The following is a 26821-nucleotide window of genomic DNA, read 5'->3' on the forward strand; positions in this document are numbered from 1 at the left end:
AAGTTGTGTGTACAGTTTACAAAAACATGTTGTATTAAGCTTGAGATTATATGATAAAGAGATTATTTCCTCTCTTTATCATATAATCTCAAGCTGAATACAACATGTTTTTGTAAACATATATGTATATGTATGTGTGTGCATCTATCTGTATATATATATCTGTATCTATAGATTGATCATACATGGTAGAGAGCTTCGCTACCTAATACATAATTACAATGACAATGACCTTATTCTCATAAACCGTAATTAAGCTTACAGTGTAGAGAAGAATGAAATATATATATATATTCATAAAAATGAAAAGTGCACGTGTGGTAGATCACTCGCATATAGTTTTTACTCACATAATTTCTTTAAAACAAATATACTTTTACTGTTGAACAATTCATTATATGATAAAATATTAGGACACAAGTCTGGTTAACTTCAAAGAGCACTTGTAATAATTATTAGCACTGTTTCTTTCTTTTTTAATAAATGTTAGTTCCTGATTTGCATTGGTGCTTTTTAATGGTTTTTCTTATTTAAAATAATTAAGATAATTTAAAATAATTTTGTGAAAAACAAATGTACTGTGTTATTCGGCATTCAGTGTTTTACTTATTAGTTATGTTCCGCCATGTTTTGACATCCGCAAAATACATCTACGTTCATTATATCATTTACTTCCTGTTTAAAATTTGAACTCTTATATATTAAGTTAGAAAAGTCGAACTCCCTGAAACTTGAACTATTTCCTCATCCCTTTCAAGATCAAGTTATCGAAGTTATCAAAGTTTGACTGTATATATATCTATATACAGTGGACTCTGTCCAAACCGGCATCTGTCTAAAACCTGATTTCTGTGTAAACCAGCACACTTTTGAAAGTCCCATCCAGCTACTGTTAATTTATTAGGAACAAAACTCTGCTATTCCGGACTTTTGACGCAAATGATGCCTCGATAGTTCAGAATGTTAGTCTGCAATTTGCTGGCAATTTGGTGTCACAGGTTCGAATCCCAGCAACGGCATGGGACAATTTGTGAGGTCAGAAAGGATTTAATTATCCCCTGTGCCAGTGCTTTAATATCTGTGTATGTAACAGTCAACCTCGACATACAATATACAGATATTCATACATCAACACACACACACACACACACACACACACACACACACACACAATTATTTATATTATTTCTAAATTGGGTTACTTCAACCAATCAGAATATTACAGCGTTCTTGAATGTCAAGCAGCTGCTATGAGTTTCCAAAATGGGTAGTTTTGCTTCATAAAATATACAACACCATTTACCCAGTTTCTTTTGACAGTCCTTAACAACGTGCACCTTGCACAATACTTACAGTGTAAAGTGTACCTGCAAATTTTTGTTACAATTTTCTAACAAACAGCCAATTAGCAAGACATTTATTATTTACACATAAACTGGTTATCAATAGGTGTACAGTGGAAACTACTATGTACCTATACACCACGCGATGACCAGACCAATAAAAAATAAAAGATAAAATATTTGACTGAAAATATTAGAGCTACTTCGAGTTCTCACTGCTTTTAATAACTTGGTGAACTGAGCTTATTTGTGCCCAATTACTAGTACATATGTATTTAAAACATGACAGGTATTTGTTTATCCGTAACCAATCAAGTGGTACTACCAATAAAAAAAGGATAATTCTAAGTATTTTGTAAAGAGCAGTTGAGCCATGTCATATTGGTTCTACAGATCAGTTTTGGCTGCTATTTTTGTCACTTTGAAAACATAATAAGTCCTTTATTGGCAAGACGTACGTTATTTATGAATATGATAATTTTAAAGACATAATAGCATTATTAATTATTTAAAAAATTGCTTCACTAATTGTGCATAGCTATTGTTGTATCCTTAAAGACACTGTTTGATGAATTTACTGTCAAGACTTCAGAAACGATAGTCCAGCTTTTTGTTCCATTCATTTACAAACTCTTGTTGGATAAGATGCAGCATGGTGTCATTGACATCCACAAAGTGAACTTGTCTCAGTGAGCCACCAGTGACCACCATGTCAAAGGACTTCACAGCTCTCACATACACCTCAGCACAAGATGGCTTTGGTACTCCAAATATACCTTGAAAAGAAATACCAAATATTAAACATCACCACCTTCAAAATAAATATCAAATAGCACATACATCTGAACATAAAATGGCTTGGGTACTCCATATGTACCTTGAAAATAAATATCAAATATCATACATCTGAACATAAAATGGCTTGGGTACTCCATATGTACCTTGAAAATAAATACCAAATATTAAACATCACCACCTTCAAAATAAATATCAAATATCACATACATCTGAACATAAAATGGCTTGGGTACTCCATATGTACCTTGAAAATAAATACCAAATATCATACATCTGAACATAAAATGGCTTGGGTACTCCATATGTACCTTCAAAATAAATATCAAATATCACATACAACTGAGCACAAGACAGCTTTGGTACTCCATATATACCTTAAAAATAAATATCAAATATTAAACATCACCTCACATAAAATGGCTTGGGTACTCCATATATACAGTGAAAATGAATATCAAATATCAATAATAATGTATTTAAAAAGACATCCATTAATTGTCAAGCAAGCATATTAGAGAAATGTTTAACTAAACTAATATTGCATGTCACAAGCTAAAATAAAAATATATATGTAAAAATAAGACTACAATCAATAAAACAAAACAAATGAATACCACACACACACACTCACTAACACACACACACACACACACACTCACACTTACTCACAAACACACACACACACACACACTCACACTTACTCACAAACACACACACACAGACACACACACACACTCACAAACACACACACTCACTCACACACAGACACACACATACATACACACACTCTCACACCCACTCACACACATACTCCCTCACACAAATACACTCACACACACATTCACTCACACACACACACCCACACACATCTAATAAAATTAAACTATTTCCAACATTTTAACAATTTGCTCGTAATTGCCTCACTTCCCTACTTTTTTAAACCCATTTAGTTTAATTAGAGATTCATAGAATACATTCAACTGTTATATTTCACAAATATATTTAAAATATAGATTTATTACCCATATGGTTAAACATATTTTGGTACATATCAAAGTGTTACATCCCACTAGAATGTCAAGTGGGATGAAACATGCACTCCCTACAAATATATATGCAACACCCTTTGATATACCAATCATGGAGCACTGCTTGAAATGGGAAAAAACAAATTATTTTGATTTGGCACCTTAGGTACATGCTACTTGACTATATCCTTCTCCTAAATGTTTTACAGAAAGAATGGATTTACCTGAACTGATGGAAGGAATAGCCACAGATGTCATATTCAGGTTTCTTGCCTCACACAGACATCTCAGTATGGTCTTACAGAGATCTTCCAGACAATGTGTCTTGTCCTTATAATCAAACATGGCTGGTCCAACAGCATGAAGCACCTTCTTGCAGGGTAGTCGCCCAGCTGTGGTAACTGCAACACCAGACACACTGATTACACCATGGTCTTGAATATACCTGTTTCCTTCCTTGAGTAATTCATCACCAGCTGCATCAGCTATAGCTCTTGCTACTCCTGCTCCATGAGCTAACCTACCATTAGTAGCATTTACAATAGCATCCACTGATAGCCGAGTGATGTCACCCTTGTATACCATGACATCGAGCAGTTTCCCTTTAATGAATGGCTGAACTCCAGTTGTGTCTGCACCCGCCATGGTCTGGTTTTTAAAGACTGACCTTACTTTAGCTTTTTGTACAGAGTCCATTGTTTTACTGGATGAAGTGCAAGTTCTGCGCCCTCGATATCCGATCTTTACTTGGCCCAGGCCTACTAGAATGTTTCGTCTTGCAGCATCTATTTTTTCACAATCTTCCCCAAAGAGAGTAACAATCTGTTGATCTGGAATATGAGCACAATAAATGTCTGGTATAGAATCCTGTACATGTTTGATAACTGATGTGATTTTCTGTTGATCGGAGTTCGCACCTTCAAGGGAAATATCCTCTCTGAAAAGTGCCTGAATTCTGTTTTGTAGTTCTTCATCTGCTGTTTTAAATATTAACTGCACTTTACCAGATTTAAGTTGATTCACAGAAATACTTTTCTGCAGCTGCTTCTCTCCAACAATCTTTAGTCTTTTGGCTGCTTCAAAATGATGTGAATCAACTTCCAGCTTGACTACATTTGCATCAAGAAACTCTTCCCTTACAACTGCCTGGACTCTGGTCGCTTCAGATTGGCTTTTTATCTGTTTCAAGTATACTACAATCTTTTGTTTTGCAGCATCAATTCCATTTTGATCTTTAGCGAAAATTGCAATGATTTGTTGATCTGGAATATAAGCACAATAAACCTGTGGTGCAGAATCTTGTAGATTTTTTAAAACTAAGGCCATCTCTTGGTCTGACATTTTGCTTTCAAGTTTCACGTTTTGCCTGATAAGTGCCTGCACTATGTTTTGCATTTCTTGAGCTTCAGTAAATGAATCTTGACACTTTAGCTGAATTTTACCACTCGGAAGGACAGATGTTGTAAGACTTTTCTTTACCAGCTGCTCTCCAACTAGCACTTGCACTGCTTTGAAATCAACCGATTCAACATCCAGCAGTTTGATCTTTGATTTCGTGCCTGTTGATAACAAACAAAGAAATTATATAATATACCTAATATTCAACTCAAATAAAGGTTATATTCCCTGAAAAAATAGACTTGCTGTATACATGTATAATACAGTTCCAGTCTTTATTAAAAAACAAGGATGACATCATTTTTCATACGTGAAATTATTCAAGGGTGTTAACTCAATAGTACTTTTTCTTTAAAGCGGCAGTATCCAGAATATTTTGATTATTTAAGCATATAGAACAGAAAATCCAATTACGTTTGGTGCATATATGATGCCGCACTCTGCATTGGTTTTACTACGCTGTCTTATCCAGGTCAAAAACAAAGCCAGTATTTCAAAAATGGGACACTTTTGACGGGCTCCTACCGATCTTGGTTTTCATTGACTTATCACAAGTGTGGAATTCCCCAACAAGAGATCACGTGAGATTTTGCAATTTTTGAACAAATTTAACTGTCTTGATTGAGGGGTCGTCTCATATTTCCAAAACATATTTATATCCATAGAGGTATGGTACAACGCCTTTCCAGGGGTCGGTGGGTGGGGGATTTGCCTTGAAATTTTGACAGTGGCCAGCTGTTGGCATACGCGTTACATGTAACAGGGTGTGTTACTAATTACGTAACGCTCTATGGATAGAAGAAGAGGGTACTGTGTTCGATTTACGTAAACATTTCAAGACTATATGTTATTTTATTCATTACTTAGACCTAAAAAGGTGTTTTTTGGAAATGCGCGGCCAGTCTAGAATCGATCCCCATTGGCAGGTATATAAAAGACCATGGTATGTGATATCCTGTCTGTGGGATGGTACATATAAATGATCCCTTGCTAAAAAGAAATGTAGCGGGTTTCCAAGGCACGTGTGCAGGAATTTCAGTGGGGTTGGGGTTATAGACTGTGTTGAGCGAAGTTTATATGGGGCCATGCTCCCCCAGAAAATACATTTCAATTTTTTTTAAGCTTGGGCAAGTAAGGGTTTCGACCTCCAATACCCTCCCCCTGCACATGCACCCGATTCCTCTCTAAGATTATATATCAAAATTACCAAATGTTAGACATCCAACAGCAGATGGAAGGAAGGATAGGATATGTTTTATTTAACGACTCACTCAACACATTTTATTTATGGTTGTATGGAGTCGGATGATTATTAAATCAATATGCTCTAACTTTGATGTCGTTAACCCCCCCCCCCTAACTTCACCCTTTCCAAACGAAAGAATATTTATTTGAATTTGTCGATTTTAACACGTAAAATTAAGAAGTGAAAACGTTCATTGTCTACTTTAGTATATTTTATTTAAAAAATATATACATGATTAATGTGTTACTAGTATACAAACTAAACTTTGAAAGTTCTACTAACACTTTATAAGATATTAATTCTGAAATAGGAAGGTACGATTGTCGATAATACGTTGTCAAGATCAAACTGGTTTTAAGGAAAGACTCTAGTACCGTATCCTCAACCGAATGTTCTTCATTCAGCGCAAGATTTCTCTTTTAATTTTTTGAGATGCACCCTACAATCTGAAATCGGCAAATGCACGTGTTAACTGAAACTGACAACAGGCTGTCGTTTGTGCTTTGCCGGCACAGGCGACGAATCAAGCGTATACTTTTGACGATCTCCATTCATAGCGAACACACACAAGTTTTTTAAAAGTGCATTTGAGCTTGTATTTCATATTTGTACATGATGTTATAATATGGTAACCAGAGACTATAACTTTAAGCCAAAAAGCAATTTAATGCAGGATTTTTTTTTTTTAATATGAAACTCAAATAGCCTTTATTGGAAATGAAAACAAATGTAATATCATCTCTTTCTATTTGACTACAACTTGGCAAAATATTTTTTGTCTGGTTTAAACTTTACTTTATTATAAAGTTAGTTAACATTTAAGGTTGGTTGATGTCAGGTTTATATATTCTAATACTGGCTACAATCCGCAGCATGTTCATAGCTCAACACAGAGGTGTTAAGTCATCCCCTACCAAATTCCGGACACAGGCAGCAGGTAGCCAGGTTAAAGCAACACAACATGGTAACAGCACACGTGCAGCTAAAGTTACAGCACCATTGCAGTTGTACCAGTGTCATATCTGCACTACTACTAAAATGCTACAAAAGTGGAGCAGAAAAAACTTAAATGTAGATGGTTTTGTGCATTTTATGGTACAAGCATAACATTTGGCACAATGATTCTGTATACCGTAATGACCATTTTAAGATTGGGATCCATCTTGAAGGTGACATGTTATGACCTTGACAGGCATTTTGAATTTTGCCATGCGTGAAGCGAAATTTTTTCTATTGTAGGTGCCATATAGCCTTCTTTCAGATGAATTAATGCAGTTTAAATTATTTTAATACAATGTCAATGTTAACAACTTCCAAGATGACCAACAAATTAAAAATGGCCACCACATTTCATACATGCGGTACAGTATGTGGCAAGATACGATGACTACATAAATTGCTAACATTTTGCTTAGTGACCAAAAATATTGATCATGTAACATAAACATGACTTAATTTTTTGACCGCAGACTAGATTTTCAATTACATATGTTTTATATTGATAGTTTCAGAACAGTGTATATAAATATACTTAGTACTCTTTATAGTGTTAGTTGTAAACACATTACGTTGCCACAATTGTTCTTTCTTTCAACTTTTAATTTTGTATTCACTTAAAATTTTATGTACATTTTTTGGGTATACATTCCCCATAGCTCTCGTCTAGTACTGTCTGAGGTTAATGGAAAGAACTCGGTGTAATAGTCTTATATCTTTAAAATGAGCTGTTAAAATTGATTCTTAATAGACTTCTTTCTCATTCCACTGCGCATGTGCCCGTTGGGGAGTTACTCGAGGACGCAAACCGCGAGATCTCGCCAAAATAGACCTATCTGCAAATTGGGGGGCAAAAGCAATGGGAGGCCATGACATTGTATGGTGGAAAACACATTAACAGTAAAGAAAATAAATATATTTTGTATAATACTCAAGGCGTTTATGTGTATGGGTAAACAGAACAGCACCTACCTTCAACCCCCCCCCCCCCCCCCAAATCCCCCTTTTTTAAATTCCCACTTTATGGATATACATGTAACAGCATAAAATCTCTTCTTTTTTTGACTTTTCCCAATTAGATACACACTAAGAAAAATGCAACAAAACACTTCTATATATATATATATACAGTCAAACCTGTCCTAGCAGCCACCTGTACTCAGCGGTCACCTGCCTTAAGCGGCCACTTTTTTCCTCCCAAACTATTTATAATGTAAATGCACCTGTAATAAGCGGTCACCTGTCTAATGCGGCCAGCGGCCACCTAAATCAGATCCCAAATCGCTAAAATACCTGCATTAAGCGGCCACAGTAAAGTTTTACTCTTATATGAAAGGGATATTTTAACAACAGTGATAAGGTGCAGCAAATAACAGATCTTCACACCTTCAGGAATACTAATACCCATTCAGTCCCGACATCTCCACTGTGTATCAATTAAGAAAGTATGAATCTGACATGCATCTAATTACCTCTGGGCAGGCTACGCTTGACATTTGTAGATTCACTTACTATGACAATACATCACATGAAGTCGGAATTAAATAATTAAATAAAAAAAGAAAACAAACTTGTGGAGAACGGTTAATTTAATATATTCTATTTGCATTATTTCTGAAGGAGACAACATGTCAAAAGTTGATTTATAGTCAACTATGAAGCACACATCCGTTAATTAGCAGTACAGACGGTAAAACAAGAAACAACAACAAATGTTTTAAAGACTATATATGTGGCAACCTGTACTCAGCGGCCACCTGTCTTAAGCGGCCATGTTTATCTACTCCCTTGTGTGGCCGCTTAAGACAGGTTTGACTGTATATACATATATATATATGTGTGTGTGTGTGTGTGTGTGTATATATATATATATTCTACTTCTTTCTCTCTCTCTCTCTCTCTCTCTCTCTCTCTCTCTCTCTCTCTCTCTCTCTCTCTCTCTCTCTCTGTCTCTGTCTCTGTCTCTGTCTCTGTCTCTGTCTCTCTCTCAAATATATATATCGATCGATGCCATAACCTGTCGATGCCATAACCTATGGAATCTGTCAAATGTTTTGTTTATACTTTTTACGAGATAGTCTTTTAATCTGGCGTTATCAAAACCCTCGGGTACGAGTCGCAGAGACTTTGTCCAAGTTGTTGCACTGCTTCTTAATTTGAACCATTCCGCTGTAAATTTCAGCGGACCGTTTTTCTCGGCCATTATACCATCTAATTCGAAATATGTAGTCTCCTACGAAGCTACTCAAGTCGCCCATAACAACCTGTCTGTCACGCCCCCCAATTTGTAAATAGACTAGTTTCAGTCTATTTTGTCAAGGGACGTTACTCTTCGCGCGCATGCACAATAGGAATGCGAAATACCTCTTTTAGTTGGAGTCAATACTGGAATGGGATTCAATACCTACCAACAATAAGCTTGATAACATAACCATTATACCAATGAGACCAATTGGTTTTTCAGTTATAATTTATTTCTGGAGCTGGTCTGTCTGTCCTGGATTAGGATTAACAGTTAATGACAGAGAAGTGAGTGCAATAGTCTCACATATCCCCATGACACACCAGAAGCAGCGTTTCACATTTGATAAAGTTCTCTATCATCTAACCATTTGTACTTGCCAACAATCTTCAACCAGTCCTTAATACGAATATTGCAGACTGTGGACACCTTTGTTGTTGTAGCAATAATCTTTAATAAAATAGACCCACCTTTATAGGGCTTACCTATAATAAAATCCATGCACAATTTTCCTTGCAATATTATTAAGATCCTTGCAGACAAATTTGAAGTAGCTTACCTCTAATGAGATCGTTGCGGACAACTTTGACAGAGTCAAGTCTATTATCAGCAGGATACTCTTCCATGGTACTGAAATCAATGATGTATTTAAACCCACCAGCTTGCAGAGTGACAATGGGATATTTATCATAAAAGGCCTTCTCTATGGTACCATTCACATCTTTGTCATACTTTGTTAGTGTTTCTTCTCCCTGTTTATCAACGTCAATAAAATACCACTGAACAAGATTGGAAAGTATTTCAGCTTTCTGACATTCCAGCTCAAAACCATCAACTTCTCTGAGAATTTTGTGTACGACATCAGAGGCATCAGAAACGTCCTGCAGCAGTCCTTGTATGTGAAGTTGTCCACAGTCTCGTTGGTATGTCACTTTCACTTGGTAGTCTTTCTCTAGAGACTTCACTTTTTCAATCTTGAAAAAAAAATTAAACAGTAAATCAAAGCCGTAGCTAGCGAGAAAACAAATCTGGGAAAAATAACAGAAACATATTGGTTATTGATATTGATGCTTTAAGTATGTAACCTCCCTAATATAGCTGCAAAATGGTATTTCTGAGTCTCTAACTTTCAAAATTTCCAATGGGGCATACCCATGAACCCCCTTGCATCTTCCATGCTCGTTCATTCCAAGAATTCATTTGCCGCACCCCCGAAAAAACCAAACTCCTGGCTACGGCCCTGAGTAACTAATATTTGATTTCCAAATTTTGCAGTTACATGTAGCTGTGAAGGTATACAGATGTTAAAATAACTCAGCATTACCACTAAAGAGTTTCCATCAAAATGCAATCTATGCCCATTAAACAGAATCTTAAAAGTGTCCTTTGTGAGATATACACAATGCCATGTTGCAACAAAATATAATTTTTCTCAAAATGACGTAAATGGATGCATTGCAATTTGGAAATGAACTCTTCATATATTTCTAGGTGTTTTGGTAGGTTCTAATAGAATCTATCACCGTTGTGAAGTATAGATCAGGCAATTCCAACCATCGGGACAAAATGTTTTTGTGAGGACCGAGGTTTACCGAGGCCTTTACAAAAACATTTTATCCCGAGGGTTGGAATTGCCTTATCTATACCTCACAGCGGTGATTGATTCTCTTTCTTGCCCATTTAATTTCAGTAACAAAACATTAATTTTGTAAGCAACAGTTTGTTTATTGTAGAACGATTCATAAACATTTTACCTACAAACTCATTTAATCATACGCGGGGAAAACATAGTCCACCTCATGCAACGACATAAAAATGTAACAACTTACCAATAAATATAAAGTTGAAAATATTAATTTTTTCAAATATTTTTAAAACAATGATACAATGTGAAATGGCAAACAGAATTCTGAAAACCATGAGTTATGACGTCAATCGTTGTAAAGCATGATTTGTTCTGACACATCTAAATGCAAAAACCACATTTTACACATATAAAAGGTCTCTACCATGTTTTACATACAAGCTCAAATAAAGATACACAAAATACAAAACTTTGCAAATTAAGTTGAGCACATATAAAACCTTAAAGGTAGTACTAAACCAAATAACTTCCGGCTGGGTCAAAGTTTGAGGTGCACCGAACTTTTGATAGAGAAGTGAACACCACAAGTCCTGTGATTGGTTATAAATGTGAGTGTGTTGATTGTAAAAAATAATAGTTTCATCTGGGTAAAAAAAATATGCAATTTTATTTCATCTAGTACCAATGTGTCAAGTAGCCTTGTGCTTGAAATATGTATGGGGTACCTGTAAAAAAAAGTACTCGAATTTTGTGCGGAACTAGGGTAGTCATAGACGCTACCTGTTATCTCAGAAACGAGCAGCTTGACCCCCAATTTTTTCTGATTCATTTTAAGTGTGAGGGGTGGTAGTATTTATATCCGTGGCGTTTATGTCGGTCGATACGTTGCAGGTAGGAGTTTTAGCCACATATGTTACTATTGTCATCTATGGGATTTGATTTGGTAGTATACACCCTATACAAGACAGGTTAACAGCTTGTCTGATAGTGACTACAAAATACATTCAGAATGATATTATCTAAAAACAATATTTTAAGTAGATTAATATTTTTAGTTTTAATTTTGTGGATGTGTATGCACGGTGATCTAATCAAACCTGTGATGGATTCAAATTCTTCAGTGAGACATCTTCAAGTGTCTTTGTGACCGTTTCCTCTTCACAGAAGCGTTCGATCCATTCAATACATCGATTAAGGTGTGTAACTTTGTCAGAAAAATAGTACAGAGAAATCGCAGAATCTTCCATAGTCCTTGGAGTCTTTCCATGCTGTGCAGCTATGTTGAACTTTTCAGCAATGGGATCTCCAAAACAAGCTATAAAAATAAAACATATCCACAAAAATGAGCAACGACTAGGAAAAAAAGTGACCCTTCCAAAAAAGTGAACTTCACGAACTATGTAACAGGAAGGAAAGAAATGTTTTATTTAACGATGCACTCAACACATTTTATTTAAGGTTATATGGCGTCAGACATATCATTAAGGACCACACAGATATAGAAAGTGAAACAATTCTGTCGCCACTTCATGAGCTACTCTTTCGATTAGCTGCAAGGGATCTTTTATATGCACCATCCCACAGACAGGATAGTACATACCACAGCCTTTGTTATACCAGTTGTGGAGAACTGGCTGAAACAAGAAACAGCACAATGCAGCCACCGATGGGGATCAATCCTAAACAGACCACACATCAAGCGAGCACTTTACCACTGGGCTATGTCCCACCCCAACTATATAACAGTGTACATGTGTGTGTGCTGTGATATTCTCCAGTTGGGTATTACAGACCACACATCAAGCGAGCACTTTACCACTGGGCTACGTCCCACCCCAACTATATAACAGTGTACATGTATGTGTGCTGTGATATTCTCCAGTTGGGTATTACAGACCACACATCAAGCGAGCACTTTACCACTGGGTTACGTCCCACCCCAAATATATAACAGTGTACATGTATGTGTGCTGTGATATTCTCCAGTTGGGTATTACAGGCCACACATCAAGCGAGCACTTTACCACTGGGCTATGTCCCACCCCCAACTATATAACAGTGTACATGTATGTGTGCTGTGATATTCTCCAGTTGGGTATTACAGGCCACACATCAAGCGAGCACTTTACCACTGGGCTACGTCCCACCCCAACTATATAACAGTGTACATGTATGTGTGCTGTGATATTCTCCAGTTGGGTATTACAGACCACACATCAAGCAAGCACTTTACCACTGGGCTACGTATTACAGACCACTGGGCTATAATTGTGTATTTTATGAAACAATGTGTTAAAATATTTACAAAAGAGTATTTTTATCAGGATAACCGGTATTGCTAAAAATGAAAACATACCTGCAAATGAACAGTACGTAATATTATGTTATTATGTCAAATGCTACTCAGTTACTTACAATGTGTGTGTATCAGTTGCCATCATGGTTGATTAATAAATATTCAAACTTCACACATTTATTCATGCTTGTTAACTGTCACTATGGATGGTTGTTCATACATTCAAATTTTATACAGATAATCAAGTTAGATATTTCTTGCTAATGGTTGGTTTCTACATTTGAATTTCATAAATATATTCGTTACATACCTGTTGCCATAGATGGTTTATCAAATTGTCTGTTTTTGCGATCTGGTCTTTTAGCAAAAGATGATTGTTTAGCAGCCTGCAAATGATATTTGGTGAAGATGTAATGAATTTGCAGATTAAAGAAAATACAAAAATAAAGAAACATCACGTGAATATAAAAAGCATTCTGAGAGTACTGCTAAAGCAATACACGTCCCCTACCAGGAAGAACAAATTTTCTTATCTCCTAAGTTTAAGGGCCATAACTCTGACAGTCAAACATGATCTCTAAGAGTACATGATAAAGCTATCTACAGAATTGCAAAACAAAAAGTCCACAAGTTCAAGGGCATAACTCGATCTGTCTAAAATGAGTAAATCGCATGAAAGTCAAAACATGATCTATAATAGAATGTGGTAAAGCTAAACACAAAATTTCTGCTCAGCGTCTTAAGGCAAATGTAAAAACAACTTGATGACGGCCGTATAGTAACTGAACAAAATAACATTTTAGAGGAAACTAAAACTTTTTATGAAAAGTTGTATTCAAAAAGCGCCCCTTCAGCAAATGAAAATAACACAACTATTAATAACATTAAGGTAAATAAATTAACAGATACAGAAGCAGAAGAATTAGAAGGGGAAATACAAAACACTGACATTAAATTTCTGTGTATACGCAGTTTTATACCATATCTCTGATAGTTATACAATGATGAATTCACAAAAAATGACAAACAGTTGAAGATTATATAAATAATTTTTGGTGGCTATGCATGGTTGATAAGGTGAAGACATTTTCTTGTACCCATCCATGCAACCATGTTCGACTGAAAGTTAAAAGTTTGTTCTATTTAACAATAGTGTCACCAAAGCAGATTTATTAGTTAATCAATGGCTATTGAATTAGACAATATGGTATATTAGCCAGGATTGAAAATACCTACCTGTAGTTTACTGCCATCTTTCACAGTATCAAAATCAACATTCATGACATCACCATCAAAAGCAAAGTCAGCGTTTTGTGGCAGTGACACTGTATTTAAATCACAGGTTAATATTACAACAAAATTAATTATATGCATCTGGATATTTCATTACAAATTATGACATTCTTATGCAATGCAATATTTTTCAAATATCATGAAGTGAATCTTAATCAAATAAGGCATTGGAAATTCTAGTAACCCCCTTAAGATTTCATGATCCTATTCCTATAAATGGGAAGTTTCATGAAAATCAAATGAGAAATGAAGACGGTTTAGCTGTGATGTTATAATTGCTATTATTAGTAACAGTGACCTTGACACAGAGACAAAATTCAAGATGTCATGATCCTGTTCCTATAATATATGAATATTATACATGGTTTCATAAAAATTGGGTGAAAAACGAAGTCGCTAAAATGTTCATTGTATTTCTAGTTTTAGAAACAGTGACCTTAACCTTTGATGTAGAGAAGGGAAATGTAACCTTGTTCAAAATATTCCTATATATGGAAAGTTTCTTGAAAATAGGATGACAAATGAAGTTGCTACAGCTATACCATATTTGTATTTTTAGTAACAGTGACCTTGATCTTTGACACAGAAATAAAGTCCAAATGCGAACTAATTCAAGATTTTTGTAATGTGAATATTCATGAAAATTGGATGAGTAATGTGGTTTCTACCTCTTTTTCAATAATGAAAATGTTTTTAGCTTGTCCACCATATAAGATTATAAGAATCCATCAAAAGTGGCCATGTGTGATAGAAAAAATACACCTAAGATAGTGGAAATTTCCTTCACTGGAATGATGGTTTTATCCTGCTGAATCCAGATAATGATTTTATAAACAGAACAATAAAGTTAACTCCCCTTCTTGTCAAGCGTAATGATGTGGAATACATGAATACATATATGGCTTTCTCAGATGCGCTAGTTCTGTCTTGCATATGCAAGAGTAAAAGAAATACATAGAGATTATTATATGAGCTAGTGTGTCATACTGATTTTATAAAACAAGTGTCAGGGTTATTGTATTACCCGAGCCAGTGCGAGGTTAATACATGAATCCTGACATGAGTTTCATAAAATCAGTACGATTCACATGCGAGTGTAATAATTTCTTTATTATCCAAAATATTATTTTTATGAATAACAAGCTTGGACCATGTCAAAACGTTTCAAACATAACTAGAAAGAGAAGACAAGATGATGTCAATTACATAGATCTAAGACAGGGGAAGCTGCATTAAGTTATGACGTTGTTTCTCAAAATTACATCATCTGTTGTGCATATAAAATCATTATGACACACGTGGGTCATACTGATTACATTTTCCTGAATATCTTGTTACTATGTGGATAATAAATATTGTTATATAATATGCACCTTTTCTCAGAAAGTTGAAACCAATATATCCTACACCATTTCATTTAACAATGATGAAGTACTTGAAGATAGTTAAAAACAACAATAATCATAAAACTAGATTAACAAAGCCTGATTCTCTGTAATGAACCATTTTAAGAACCTAGGTAGTCAAGTAAATCATTAAAACATTTTTAAAAACAAAAGCACTACATGCATGTTTTACCTTGTTCGAGATCATCGTTAGAAAGAATGTCCTTGTTATTCAAGTTGTTACCAAGATAATGCTCTGGGACACCATGCTGAACTTTCAAATTGGAAATATCAGTTGCAAAAACGGCTTCCACTGTGTGGTGGCTGTTTGCAATCGGTGTTTGAACATCATCAAATTCTGTTTCAATAATGCACCTTTCACTGGACTGCAAACCAGCAATGAACTGACTTCCTCTCAGTGACTGCATGAGTTTACAAATGCCTGTTTTTTTGTGTACGCACTTTTTCTGTTCAATGTTTCTGGCCAATTCTTTTAAAGCTTTTGTGACTGAATCCAATCCACTCTTTGTAGCATTGATAATAAAATCACTATCAGAAGATTGTATGACTGCTTGAACCTTTTTCAAATCAGACATTATTTGACTGATCTCTCCCTCACTGTATAGCTGCAAAAAGCGATGGATACCTGATGGAAATTTGACTGACTGTGTGTACGTGGCATTATCAAAAATGAATTGATCAACTTCCCGTGTTACGGCAGAAATGATGTCATCTGTGGCAATAATGGCAATACCACTATTAGCAGCTTCATGGACAAGTTCTAAAATATCACCAAAACTAGCTGAGAGTTTAGTGGTGAATGTTTTCCATTTATCCGATGACAACAGGGCCACAGCTTCACGATCCAGAGTCTGTTTGTTCTCAACCCACAGACTCTATGATCACTTCCTCGACATCCTCAGGCTCTGTGTCACTGAAAGTCAAGACTGTGAGTCCAGTTTCACTCACTTCCCAGGCACCTAAAACATTCTTGCTTTTTAATTTCTTAAAAATATAATCTTGAACACTTTTCTTATTAACCAACTGCAGCTGACCTTCAGAAAGACTGGATAATCTGGACTCTTTAGATGCCGGAATAGACTCGTACATTTCAAGCTTTGCATTCTTAACATCTCCAAGATCTCCCTGAAAAACTATTTCAGCTGTTTGTACCTTTATTTCAACTGTCAACCCAGGAAATCTTTTCATCAGTTGCTCTGGAATGTCATTGATCTGAAGCAGACACAATTGTATTGCTTTTATATTGCTGATAGTATCAGATATTTTATTGCTTTTCCTTTCATAATCTTCTGTAATCTTCTTCACCAAAGATTTCATTTGTTTTGCTGTAGTTTTGACAACTGCTGTATGTCCAGCAACAACTACTGTCTCAAGTTCCCTCGAAACAAACACCCTCACATCATCAGTGTGCTTGGCATCCAGTTCTTTCACAACTTCATCCCAAATGTCTTGAACAACATGTATTTCCTCAACTTCCAGCAAATTCAAATATTTGTGCAATACAATCTCTGCATCACTAGCCCAGCGGCTAGACAAGGAACAAGCATCTGGCATCTCCTTTGTCAGAGTACAAGTCAGAGTAACTGATGTATCATCTAATTCTGACCAGCTTAGTCTGGAATGATGACTCTCCAAATCTTTGAGAAGAGGTTCATTTGATGTTTTAGCCTCTCTAATAAATTTCAATTTGTGGTTATTAAGGTTTTTAACTTCCACTGGAGTTGGGATCTCACACAAGATTGGCTCACTGTCGTCTTCTTCTTCGTCAAAAAGACATTCATGGTAAACAGCAACATCCAGTGCAGCGCCATCAAGCTTGTGAGGTCTGCTCACACTAACAATTGGTTCAACAGCTGGAACAGGCAATTAAATGTCATAAATGCAATGGAAAGGAAAGGAGTATTTTTAATGACAGGCTAGCCAAGAAAGGAAGGAAAGTCTTATTTAATGACACACTCAACACATTTTAATTATAATACCGTGTCGGATATATGATTAAGGGCCACACAAATAATGAGAGAAGAAACCCGCTGTCACCATGCAATGAGCTAATCTTTCTGATTAGCAGGGCCTGGTTTAAACTTGGGCAATGCCTTTTTTCATACTATAGAATGTACTACAAGTTATTTATTTCTGAGCCGACTGATTTATACATTTCACACAAAAGTAGTAATATTTTATTATTTCCAAAACACTTTTACTTTTCTTCTTAAGTCAAACCAAACTGAAATTATTTTCAAAAAACATTTTTTCAGAATGATGGGATGGACTATAACTGAAAAACTGAAATTAGCTCTGCTCTAAAAATACTAATGTACTTAGGAATGTTCTAGTTTAAAAATAAATAAATTGGAAATTATTACTGGCTGCATGCAAGGTTTATCTTCCTGGTTTCTGTGAGTAACTGCTTATTTTGTGCATTGCAACATGAATTTCACTTGAGATGTATCTTAATGGTCAACACATTGCAACATGTATTTCACTTGAGATGTAGCTTAATGGTCAATACACTGCAACATGTATTTCACTTGACATGTATCTTAATGGTCAACACATTGCAACATGTATTTCACTTGAGATGTATCTTAATGGTCAATACACTGCAACATGTATTTCACTTGACATGTATCTTAATGGTCAACACATTGCAACATGTATTTCACTTGAGATGTATCTTAATGGTCAATACACTGCAACATGTATTTCACTTGACATGTATCTTAATGGTCAACACATTGCAACATGTATTTCACTTGAGATGTATCTTAATGGTCAATACACTGCAACATGTATTTCACTTGACATGTATCTTAATGGTCAACACATTGCAACATGTATTTCACTTGAGATGTATCTTAATGGTCAGTACACTGCAACATGTATTTCACTTGACATGTATCTTAATGGTCAACACATTGCAACATGTATTTCACTTGAGATGTATCTTAATGGCCAACACATTGCAACATGTATTTCACCTGACATGTATCTTAATGGTCAACACATTGCAACATGTATTTCACCTGAGATGTATCTTAATGGCCAACACATTGCAACATGTATTTTACCTGACATGTATCTTAATGGTCAACGCATTGCAACATGTATTTCACCTGAGATATATCTTAATGGTCAACACATTGCAACATGTATTTCACCTGAGATGTATCTTAATCGTCAACACATTGCAACATGTATTTCACTTGACATGTGTCTTAATGGTCAACACATTGCAACATGTATTTCACTTGACATGTATCTTAATCGTCAACACAAGGACCCTGTCAGGGATTTATCCTGGCCTTCTGTGGGTCTGAACATAGGCCACATCCCAAAAGAAAGTGGTACTGAACATTCCCAATTTCCATGATACAAATTCCCAATATATATGTTAAATTATATATCTGTTCTAATAAATTCATTTAACAGTGGCCTGAAAAATACCCCATGTAGGATTTACTCACACTCATTTTTCCAATCCCATCAGACATGGGACCATGGCGAAAAATCCTGGATAAATATACAGAACTTTACATACGTTGTTTTTGCTTCTATTTATTGCACGAGTTTATTTTGCGCAAGAATATATACCACGAGACCACATAGCGGTCGAGTGGTATGTTCTTGTGCAAAATAAACGAGTTATGTTATGTTACCTTCTGTTATGTTATTACAATAAATGTTTTTAATTTAACGTCATAACAACTCTTTCTTAAATATATGACTAATACTCCTTTCATGGATTTACTTAACGTTAAGAATCATACTCTGCAGCAGTCTTGTGTAGTGTTTCAAATATGTTGTGACATAATTTGTAAATCATATACATGTGTATGACGTCAGTAACTAAAAGGCACTAACTGCAGTAAAAATAAAAAGGGAATTCCCCATTTAAAAGTTCTTGTCCAGATTGCACATGTGTGCGATACAAGATAAATTTATCACATGGTTTGAAAATGTCTTTGTCACTATAGTAAGATTGAATAGGTATAGGTATGTAATAAATCCTATAACTACATGCAAGTATTACAAAAAATTCTTTATAGTTTAATAGGAACACTTACCTGTATGATCTTTGAAGTAAACGAGACAGTGACCTTTATTCTGTTTTATCTGGACTTTCTCAACCTCCACACCATCCACATTACCAGAACGTCTCCCTTCAAAGTAGTCACAAACCGTATTTTCAGTGGTCTTTGGGTTCAGTCCTCGTACAGTGATAGTCTTACTAACCGGAACCTTGCTGACTGTCAAGTTAGAACCTTCCAGAGGTCGTTTTTCACATTCTGCTTGAAGGTGTTAGAGGTCTGAAGTTAAAAAACCAGAAACAGTACATTAAACATAAGATATGTGGCATAATTTTAATTAAATATATATACTACTGTCAAAACAAATTCATCATTCACATCAATTTTACAAACCTGAAAATATTTCTTTTTATAATATTTTACATCACTCATTAGTGTGATAAAATCAGTGAATTCCAGTAAAAGTTAAAGTTTGTTTTGTTTAACGACATCACTAGAGCACATTAATTTATTAATCATCGGCTATTCTAATTGGTAATTTTAATAAGGTCTTAGAGAGAAAACCTGCTACAGTTTTCATTAGCAGCATGGGATCTTGTGTTAAAAGAATAGTTTGCTTGAAATATTTTAACAGTACTGTTGTGAGACCACTGACAGACTCGCGCATGCTCAGTTCTTGGGATTTATAGTTTTACGTCATTTCCGGTTTCTGGAGTGTTAGTTGTTTGAATGTTGTTGGATGTTAAAAATTTAATTTTGTTTAAAGTTCCTCAGATAGCACATACCACAGCCTTTGGTACCAGTCGTGGTACACTGGCTGGGACAAGAAATAGCCCAATGGGCCCACCGACGGGGATCGATCTCACACTGACCACTTTACCACTGCGCTACGTGAATTCCAGTACTACAATAGGATTATGGTTTTACTAAAATATTAAAATGTTTTCAGCCTTTTCATTTTAAACTGAATTAAACTTTAAAGTAGTAAAGTAGACAGCTTACCCAATAATTACTCTTAACAAAATATAGTACAACAAGGTGGCATTATAATAAATAAAAGTTTAGTCGACAACTCGCTAAAATAAAAATGGTTGTTTCACTGTTTACTTTATTCTTTAAATGAAGCACTGTAAAAGTACAGAATGACACAAGTAGAGCATTTAGTTAACATTTTCTAATTGTAATTTTAACAGAAACAAACCTAAAATCTTTTAAAACTTGTACCTGGCATTTCGTCAAATATGACAACTGCCATTCCTTGATTGTCGCCGTACAGGACATTGTTATCCGTGATGTCACAATGCCCTCGGACTTCCAGGTAGTTTATCAAACAGTCTGTTGTTGTGCACTCTCTGATACCTGTGATCAGCACTCTGTCAGTGTAGGTGGGTCGAGGAGCCAGTGGAGGAGGGGGAACTGAAAACTGTACTTGGAGATCACAGTCGCCAAGTCTGTGAGTCTTTTCAACAACTTGCTTAGCAACTACAAAACAGACAACACATTGGACAGAATTGTTTTATATATTACCTTTTAACAAGAGTACTGGTGAGGTACATGATACACCAATCAGGAGTTTGATGGAAAACCATATCTATATTAATGAATATGTTACGAGTATGATTCAATTGTAATTATCTGAAATTGCAATGGGATGGATGAACAGTTTGTTTTGGACCAACCACCATCCCAAGTTGTTCCTACATGTGAGGTTTGATGGTCCTGTATGCAAGATATGGTCCGGACAAGAAAAAGTTAACAGACGGATGGACAGATGGACGGACAGACATACGGATAGACGGACAACGCCATACCATAATATGACCCATGGATGGGCGTGTAAAAATATATGGAACACTTGAACATAATTATGAATACAAAAAGAACAACATTCACATTTAAATGATGATTGTAGCTTCATATACATGTATAATAATCTGATAAAAAAATGTTTTGGTTCCATATCTATTAAACAAAAGAAAAAGAAAAAGAAAGAAATGTTTTATTTAACGACGCACTCAACACATTTTATTTACGGTTATATGGCATCAGACATGTGGTTAAGGACCACACAGATATTGAGAGAGAAACCCACTGTCGCCACTTCATGGGCAACTCTTTTTGATTAGCAGCAAGGGTTCTTTTATATGCACCATCCCACAGACAGGGTAGTGCATACCATGGCCTTTGATATACCAGTCGTGGTGCACTGGCTGGAACGAGAAATAGCCCAATGGGCCCACCGACAGGGATCGATCCCAGACCGACCGCACATCGAGCAATCACTTTACCACTGGGCTACGTCCCGACCCATTAAACCAAAGAAATACATAGTTATGAACACTAATTACAATCACATTTTTCTGCTTAAGCATACGACAATCCTGAACTGCATAGTATTCGGAGACATTAAAAATTGAATTATTTTACAATGGTACCCCCAAGGTTTAACCAAACTATTTGTCAGTGCTTTTACTGTTTAGAAGTGTGGGATCCTTGTGCCAACACATTCTGGGCAAAAACAGAGGACTGGTTCTAGCTCTTTATTGGAGTAATTCGATGTTAGAATCTATAATGGCTCAGTAACTATAACGTTTTCATTCACATTGAGACTAAATTGTTCAACACAATGAGATATATGGGCTGAGATTTCATGTGTATGGTAAACACGAGTACTGGTGAAGTACATGATACACCCATCAGGAGTTTGATGGAAAACCACAGATATTAATGAATATGTTATGGGTATGATTCAATTCTAACTATGTGAACTTTTTGCAATGGGATGGATGAAGAGTTTGTTTTGGACCAACTACTGATGATACTGTATCCATTGGAGAAGGTGCTGTCTGATTAATGACATTATTGTTCTGTATTAGAAAAATAAATTTTGTTTAGCATAGGTACTCTGGTGACATATTTATATTGGCAAAAAAACAGTTTATGCATGTAATGTTAACAATACAGAACTGCCAAGAAGAGTAATTATATTTTATGGACGGGACAAGTGAGTATAGACAAATTATTTGATTTATTTGTATCACAGTGACATAGTAACAGTACACGACACACCACTATCACAAGTTTTTCTTACATGTGAGATTTGATGGTCCTGTATGCATCTGTATGCAAGATATGATCAAGATACGGATTTACTGTTATGTGTAGTAGACCGTGAAAAGTAATAGTATGTGACACACCACCATCCCAAGTTGTTAATAAGATTTTATTTTCCTTAACTTTTCATCACCAGCTCAAAATTCCATGAATTCTGATGCCTGGAAAATGTGTTTACCTTTGAAATCAGCAAACGTTATGTGAGCAGAACCATGATGTCGTTGGAATTGAAGAATTTCTCCCCCACCCCTTCTAGGGTTTTCAAAATACAACTGAAGTGTGTCATCACTCAAGTCTTGTTTGAAACCTCGAACTTCAACAGTCTTCGGCTTTTTATCTGTATCATCTTCACCACGTGTCACACGTTCATCCATCTTGGAAATCCCCTTTCTGTTACCGTATATTTTTACGTTTTCTTAGTTCACTGAAGATTTCTGCTGAAAAACAACATGCTGATCAATATACATACTTATTAAGAAACCAACAATAAAGTCAGTTAGCTATAGTTAGCATGGCTAGAAGATTTTCAACATGTTCTACCAATAGACATATCTCACATTCCAACTGTACAAGCACAAATTCCATGGCAAATTGTTAACACCAACAGTAAACTTACACAACAGTACTCATTGAAGAGTGGGGTGGGGGGGGGGGGGGGGGGGAACAATAACAGATTTTATCCTTGTTCAGTTATTAACTGTTCTAATAGTTGGGCAGAGACATGAAACATCTACTGAAAGCCAACTGATACTTATAGATGTTTATGAAAGAAAGAAAGAAATGTTTTATTTAACGACACACTCAACACATTTTATTTAAGGTTATATGGCATCAGACATATGGTTAAGGACCACACAGATTTTGAGAGGAAACCCGCTGTCGCCACTACATGGGCTACTCTTTCCAATTAGCAGCAAGGGATCTTTTATTTGTGCTTCCCACAGGCAGGATAGCACAAACCATGACGTTTGTTGAACCAGTTATGGATCACTGGTCGGTGCAAGTGGTTTACATCTACCCATTGAGCCATGCGGAGCACTCACTCAGGGTTTGGAGTCGGTATCTGGATTAAAAATCCCATGCCTTGACTGGGATCCGAACCCAGTACCTACCAGCCTGTAGACCAATGGCCTAACCACGACACCACCGAGGCCAGTAGATGTTTATGAATACTGGGTAATTGCTTATCAGATTAATAAAATATTTTCTTGTCATTTTTGCAGTCAGATCCATTTAATTGCATAGCCCCGGTTTATGTCAAATTTATGCTAATAACCGGTATAACCGATTATCCGATAGAGCCCCATTTCCAGATTATAACCAACGGTAAACTTTACAAATGACTTGTAGACAGTCTATCTTACTTTTAACTGCAGAACACTATCAGAATGCCAATACATGTATGCATTTCATTTGTTTATACATGTAGTTTAAAATAATAATAAATAAAATAACAGTATAAATGTTGTAAGATTAAATATTTTTAATTTTGAAGTTCGTTGCACACAGCTTTTCCACAGTTCACAGCTATTGTTCTGAGGGGTGTTGAGTAGTGAAACCATGTTACTTGGCAAAGTGCAATTTCCACGTGCAGACGAAATAAACATCGCTTAAATTAGCAACTGTTAATTGTCAACCGATTTCAGCTAATGTATTAATGTTACAGAATATTTCGTTAGAGATGCTATTGTGCAATGAACAAAATATAAGAAGTGTAGTGTTTAGTTTGCTTATTTCATTCAAATAATTAGAAAATTAACAATATTTAATCACGAATAATAAATAAAATTATTAACATGATATAAGCCAGGCCTGTAAGAACCGGGGGAGATGCCTGTGCAAGCCCTTCCCCCGGATACATGTAGTTTTTTTTCTTTCTATTCTATATTCAGATTAAAATCTGGCTTTGGCCTCCCCCCTCCCAACTAAGACTTCTTTCCCCACCCTAGATGTTATGCCTATGGGCCTGTTAGCATTTTATTCTAGAAACAAATAATTGATTTGCCTCAGAGTTAAAAATATTTTGTTCTGAAAGTCTGCTACATAAGATTATTCAATTACAGCATTTCAGAATGACCACATTGATTAATTTATTTCACCATGTGCCAAAGCTTGACATTTATGGGAGAACAAAAGATTTTTTGTTTTGTTTAATGTGATTATTCACCCCCTTTTTTGGGACCCACCCCTCAGAATCTTTGGGGTTGGTCAGAATGACCAAATTCAGAAACTTATTTCTACATGTGCCAAGAAAACTTTCAATAAAATTTGGTTGGAATTGGTCAACTTATTTTGCTGTTCATCCGTTTAGTTTAAAGACACCACTAGAGAACACTGATTTATCATCGGCTATTGGATGTTAAACATTTGGTAATTTTGACATATAGTCTTAGAGAGGAAACCCACTATATTTTCCCATTAGTATCAAGTGATCTTTTTTTTTTTTTATCCCACTGCCCTCTTTTCTTTCTCTCCTTTAAATTCCATCTCATTTCTTCCTGAGCTGACACCTCCTCTTATCTTTCAACTTATTTTGCTGTTCATCTCCACACTTGATAGATGAGAAAGATGAATGAACGTGTGAGCCAGCTTTGACAGGATTTGAATCAGTGTCATCAGCTTGACTGTCCAGCAGCTTATCCATTAGACCATGGAGCTCACTAGCAAGTGTTCTTTTATATGCACCTTCCCATAGATAGGGATAGCACATAAGTCATGGTGCACTGGTTGGAATGAGAAAAAACCTGTCAGTTGAATGGATCCCCCAAGGTGGTTCGACTGTTTAGTTTTGTTTAACAACACCACTAGAGCACATTGATTTAATAATCATCCACTATTGGATGTCAAACATTTAGTAATTTTATATTTCAATAAACCTTAAAATTGTCATACGTGCGTATGCCAATTATTGAATTAAAGAGACATAGTTTTTAAACACTAATGCATATTTTTGATATAACTGTTTTTAATAACTTAAATCATAGTTTAGTTGTTTATCAATTTCCGTACATTCAAAGTGTTTTTGGTCATACTGGTGTTTTTAATATCACAAAATGTATTTCTCATATTTTTAAAAACCGACTGACAATCAGGCGAGCGCTTCATCTCTTTATCACTCGGTAACGCCCCGCCCCACGGGCCCATGTATTCATCATCATGTACCCGATACGATATATCATAGATTTTTAAAGATAAATTTACCACATTAGGTCATGTTATGTAGCCTGCCACATGATAAATGTTTCAACTGTATTATGTACATTTTATGTTTAAACTTTTAATGCAAAATGGCCGTTTGAGGAATATGAAACCGAAACTATACACAAGATTTTTGTTCTCCCTTTTCCCGATTTTCTTGCACATTCGCTTTTTGGGTATTACTTGTTTTGATTATCGACTGGTAAGGTCTTTTAATGTGTTTATGACAAAAGACGATTTCACAATCTACATCAATAAACAACAACTACAACAATATAATAATAATAATAATAATCATAATAATAATAATTATTATTAATATTATTAATATTATTATAGCAATTAAAATAAAAATAAAAATAAAATAAATAAAAAAAAAAATTAAAAAGAAGAAAAGAAAAATCTTGAACCATCAGTTGATATAGGTTGCAAAAGAAGAAATTAAGTTCCGTGTCTGTACCGGCCTCGGTGGCGCAGTGGTTAAGTTGCTGGGTACAGGGTTCGCAGCCTGATATTGGCTCCAACCCATAGCTATTTCTTAAAGGGACATACCCTAGTTTCAGCCCATGAAAATGCACACTAGGTAAGTGTAGTAAATCTACAAACCTATAACACATTTGGATAAAGTTACAATTGAGTGAAACATGATTCTATGATTTTGAAATGGTGAAATACCCTCTAAAAATAAACTAAAACTCGACTCCATGACTGTTACTTCTCAGACGCACGCACGTTTTTAAACATATGAGAAATGCATTTTGTGATATTAAAAACACCAGGATAACCAAAAACACTTCGAATGTACGGAAATGGATAATATAAACAATATAATCTAAGTGAAGTATGATTT

General features: G+C 35.5%; 2 protein-coding genes across 4 annotated transcripts; both read right to left on the reverse strand.

Moving 5' to 3' along the window:
* Positions 1-48: 48 nt before the first annotated feature.
* On the reverse strand, positions 49-16489 carry LOC121372626. The gene is made up of 7 exons (XM_041499050.1): positions 15804-16489; positions 14169-14257; positions 13243-13318; positions 11734-11951; positions 9611-10025; positions 3394-4728; positions 49-2119 (listed from the first exon to the last, which is right to left on the reverse strand). The coding sequence occupies exons 1-7, from the start codon at positions 16204-16206 to the stop codon at positions 1932-1934; spliced, it is 2724 nt and encodes a 907-aa protein (XP_041354984.1). The 5' UTR covers positions 16207-16489; the 3' UTR covers positions 49-1931.
* Positions 16489-26619, reverse strand: LOC121372627 (protein mono-ADP-ribosyltransferase PARP10-like). Of its 3 annotated transcripts, none has more exons than XM_041499053.1 (5): positions 25975-26619; positions 22952-23207; positions 20884-21141; positions 19696-19938; positions 17047-17484 (listed from the first exon to the last, which is right to left on the reverse strand). In XM_041499053.1, exons 2-4 carry the CDS (start codon positions 23145-23147, stop codon positions 19931-19933), a joined length of 462 nt encoding a protein of 153 aa, XP_041354987.1. In that variant the 5' UTR covers positions 23148-23207; positions 25975-26619; the 3' UTR covers positions 17047-17484; positions 19696-19930. The 3 variants fall into 3 exon arrangements, with proteins under 3 accessions (XP_041354985.1, XP_041354987.1, XP_041354986.1); XM_041499052.1 differs by having other exon boundaries at positions 22952-23210; XM_041499051.1 differs by lacking the exons at positions 20884-21141; positions 22952-23207; positions 25975-26619 and having other exon boundaries at positions 16489-17484; positions 19696-19932.
* Between the last annotated feature and the right edge of the window lie 202 nt (positions 26620-26821).

The sequence above is a fragment of the Gigantopelta aegis genome, chromosome 4, assembly GCF_016097555.1.
Source record: "Gigantopelta aegis isolate Gae_Host chromosome 4, Gae_host_genome, whole genome shotgun sequence".
Lineage (NCBI taxonomy): Eukaryota > Metazoa > Mollusca > Gastropoda > Neomphalida > Peltospiridae > Gigantopelta > Gigantopelta aegis.

Excerpts from the sequence above, each read along its gene's own strand:
- LOC121372626 (XM_041499050.1), bottom strand. The coding sequence starts at position 16,206 with ATGTCTGATTTGAAAAAGGTTCAAGCAGTCATACAATCTTCTGATAGT. Across the intron at positions 11,952-13,242 it reads TAAACCATCTATGGCAACAG|CTTGTTTTGGAGATCCCATT; the intron begins GTATGTAACGAA and ends TTATTTTTATAG. Across the intron at positions 2,120-3,393 it reads TATTCCTTCCATCAGTTCAG|GTATATTTGGAGTACCAAAG; the intron begins GTAAATCCATTC and ends TTTCTTTTCAAG.
- LOC121372627 (XM_041499051.1), bottom strand. The coding sequence starts at position 17,185 with ATGCCAGATGCTTGTTCCTTGTCTAGCCGCTGGGCTAGTGATGCAGAG.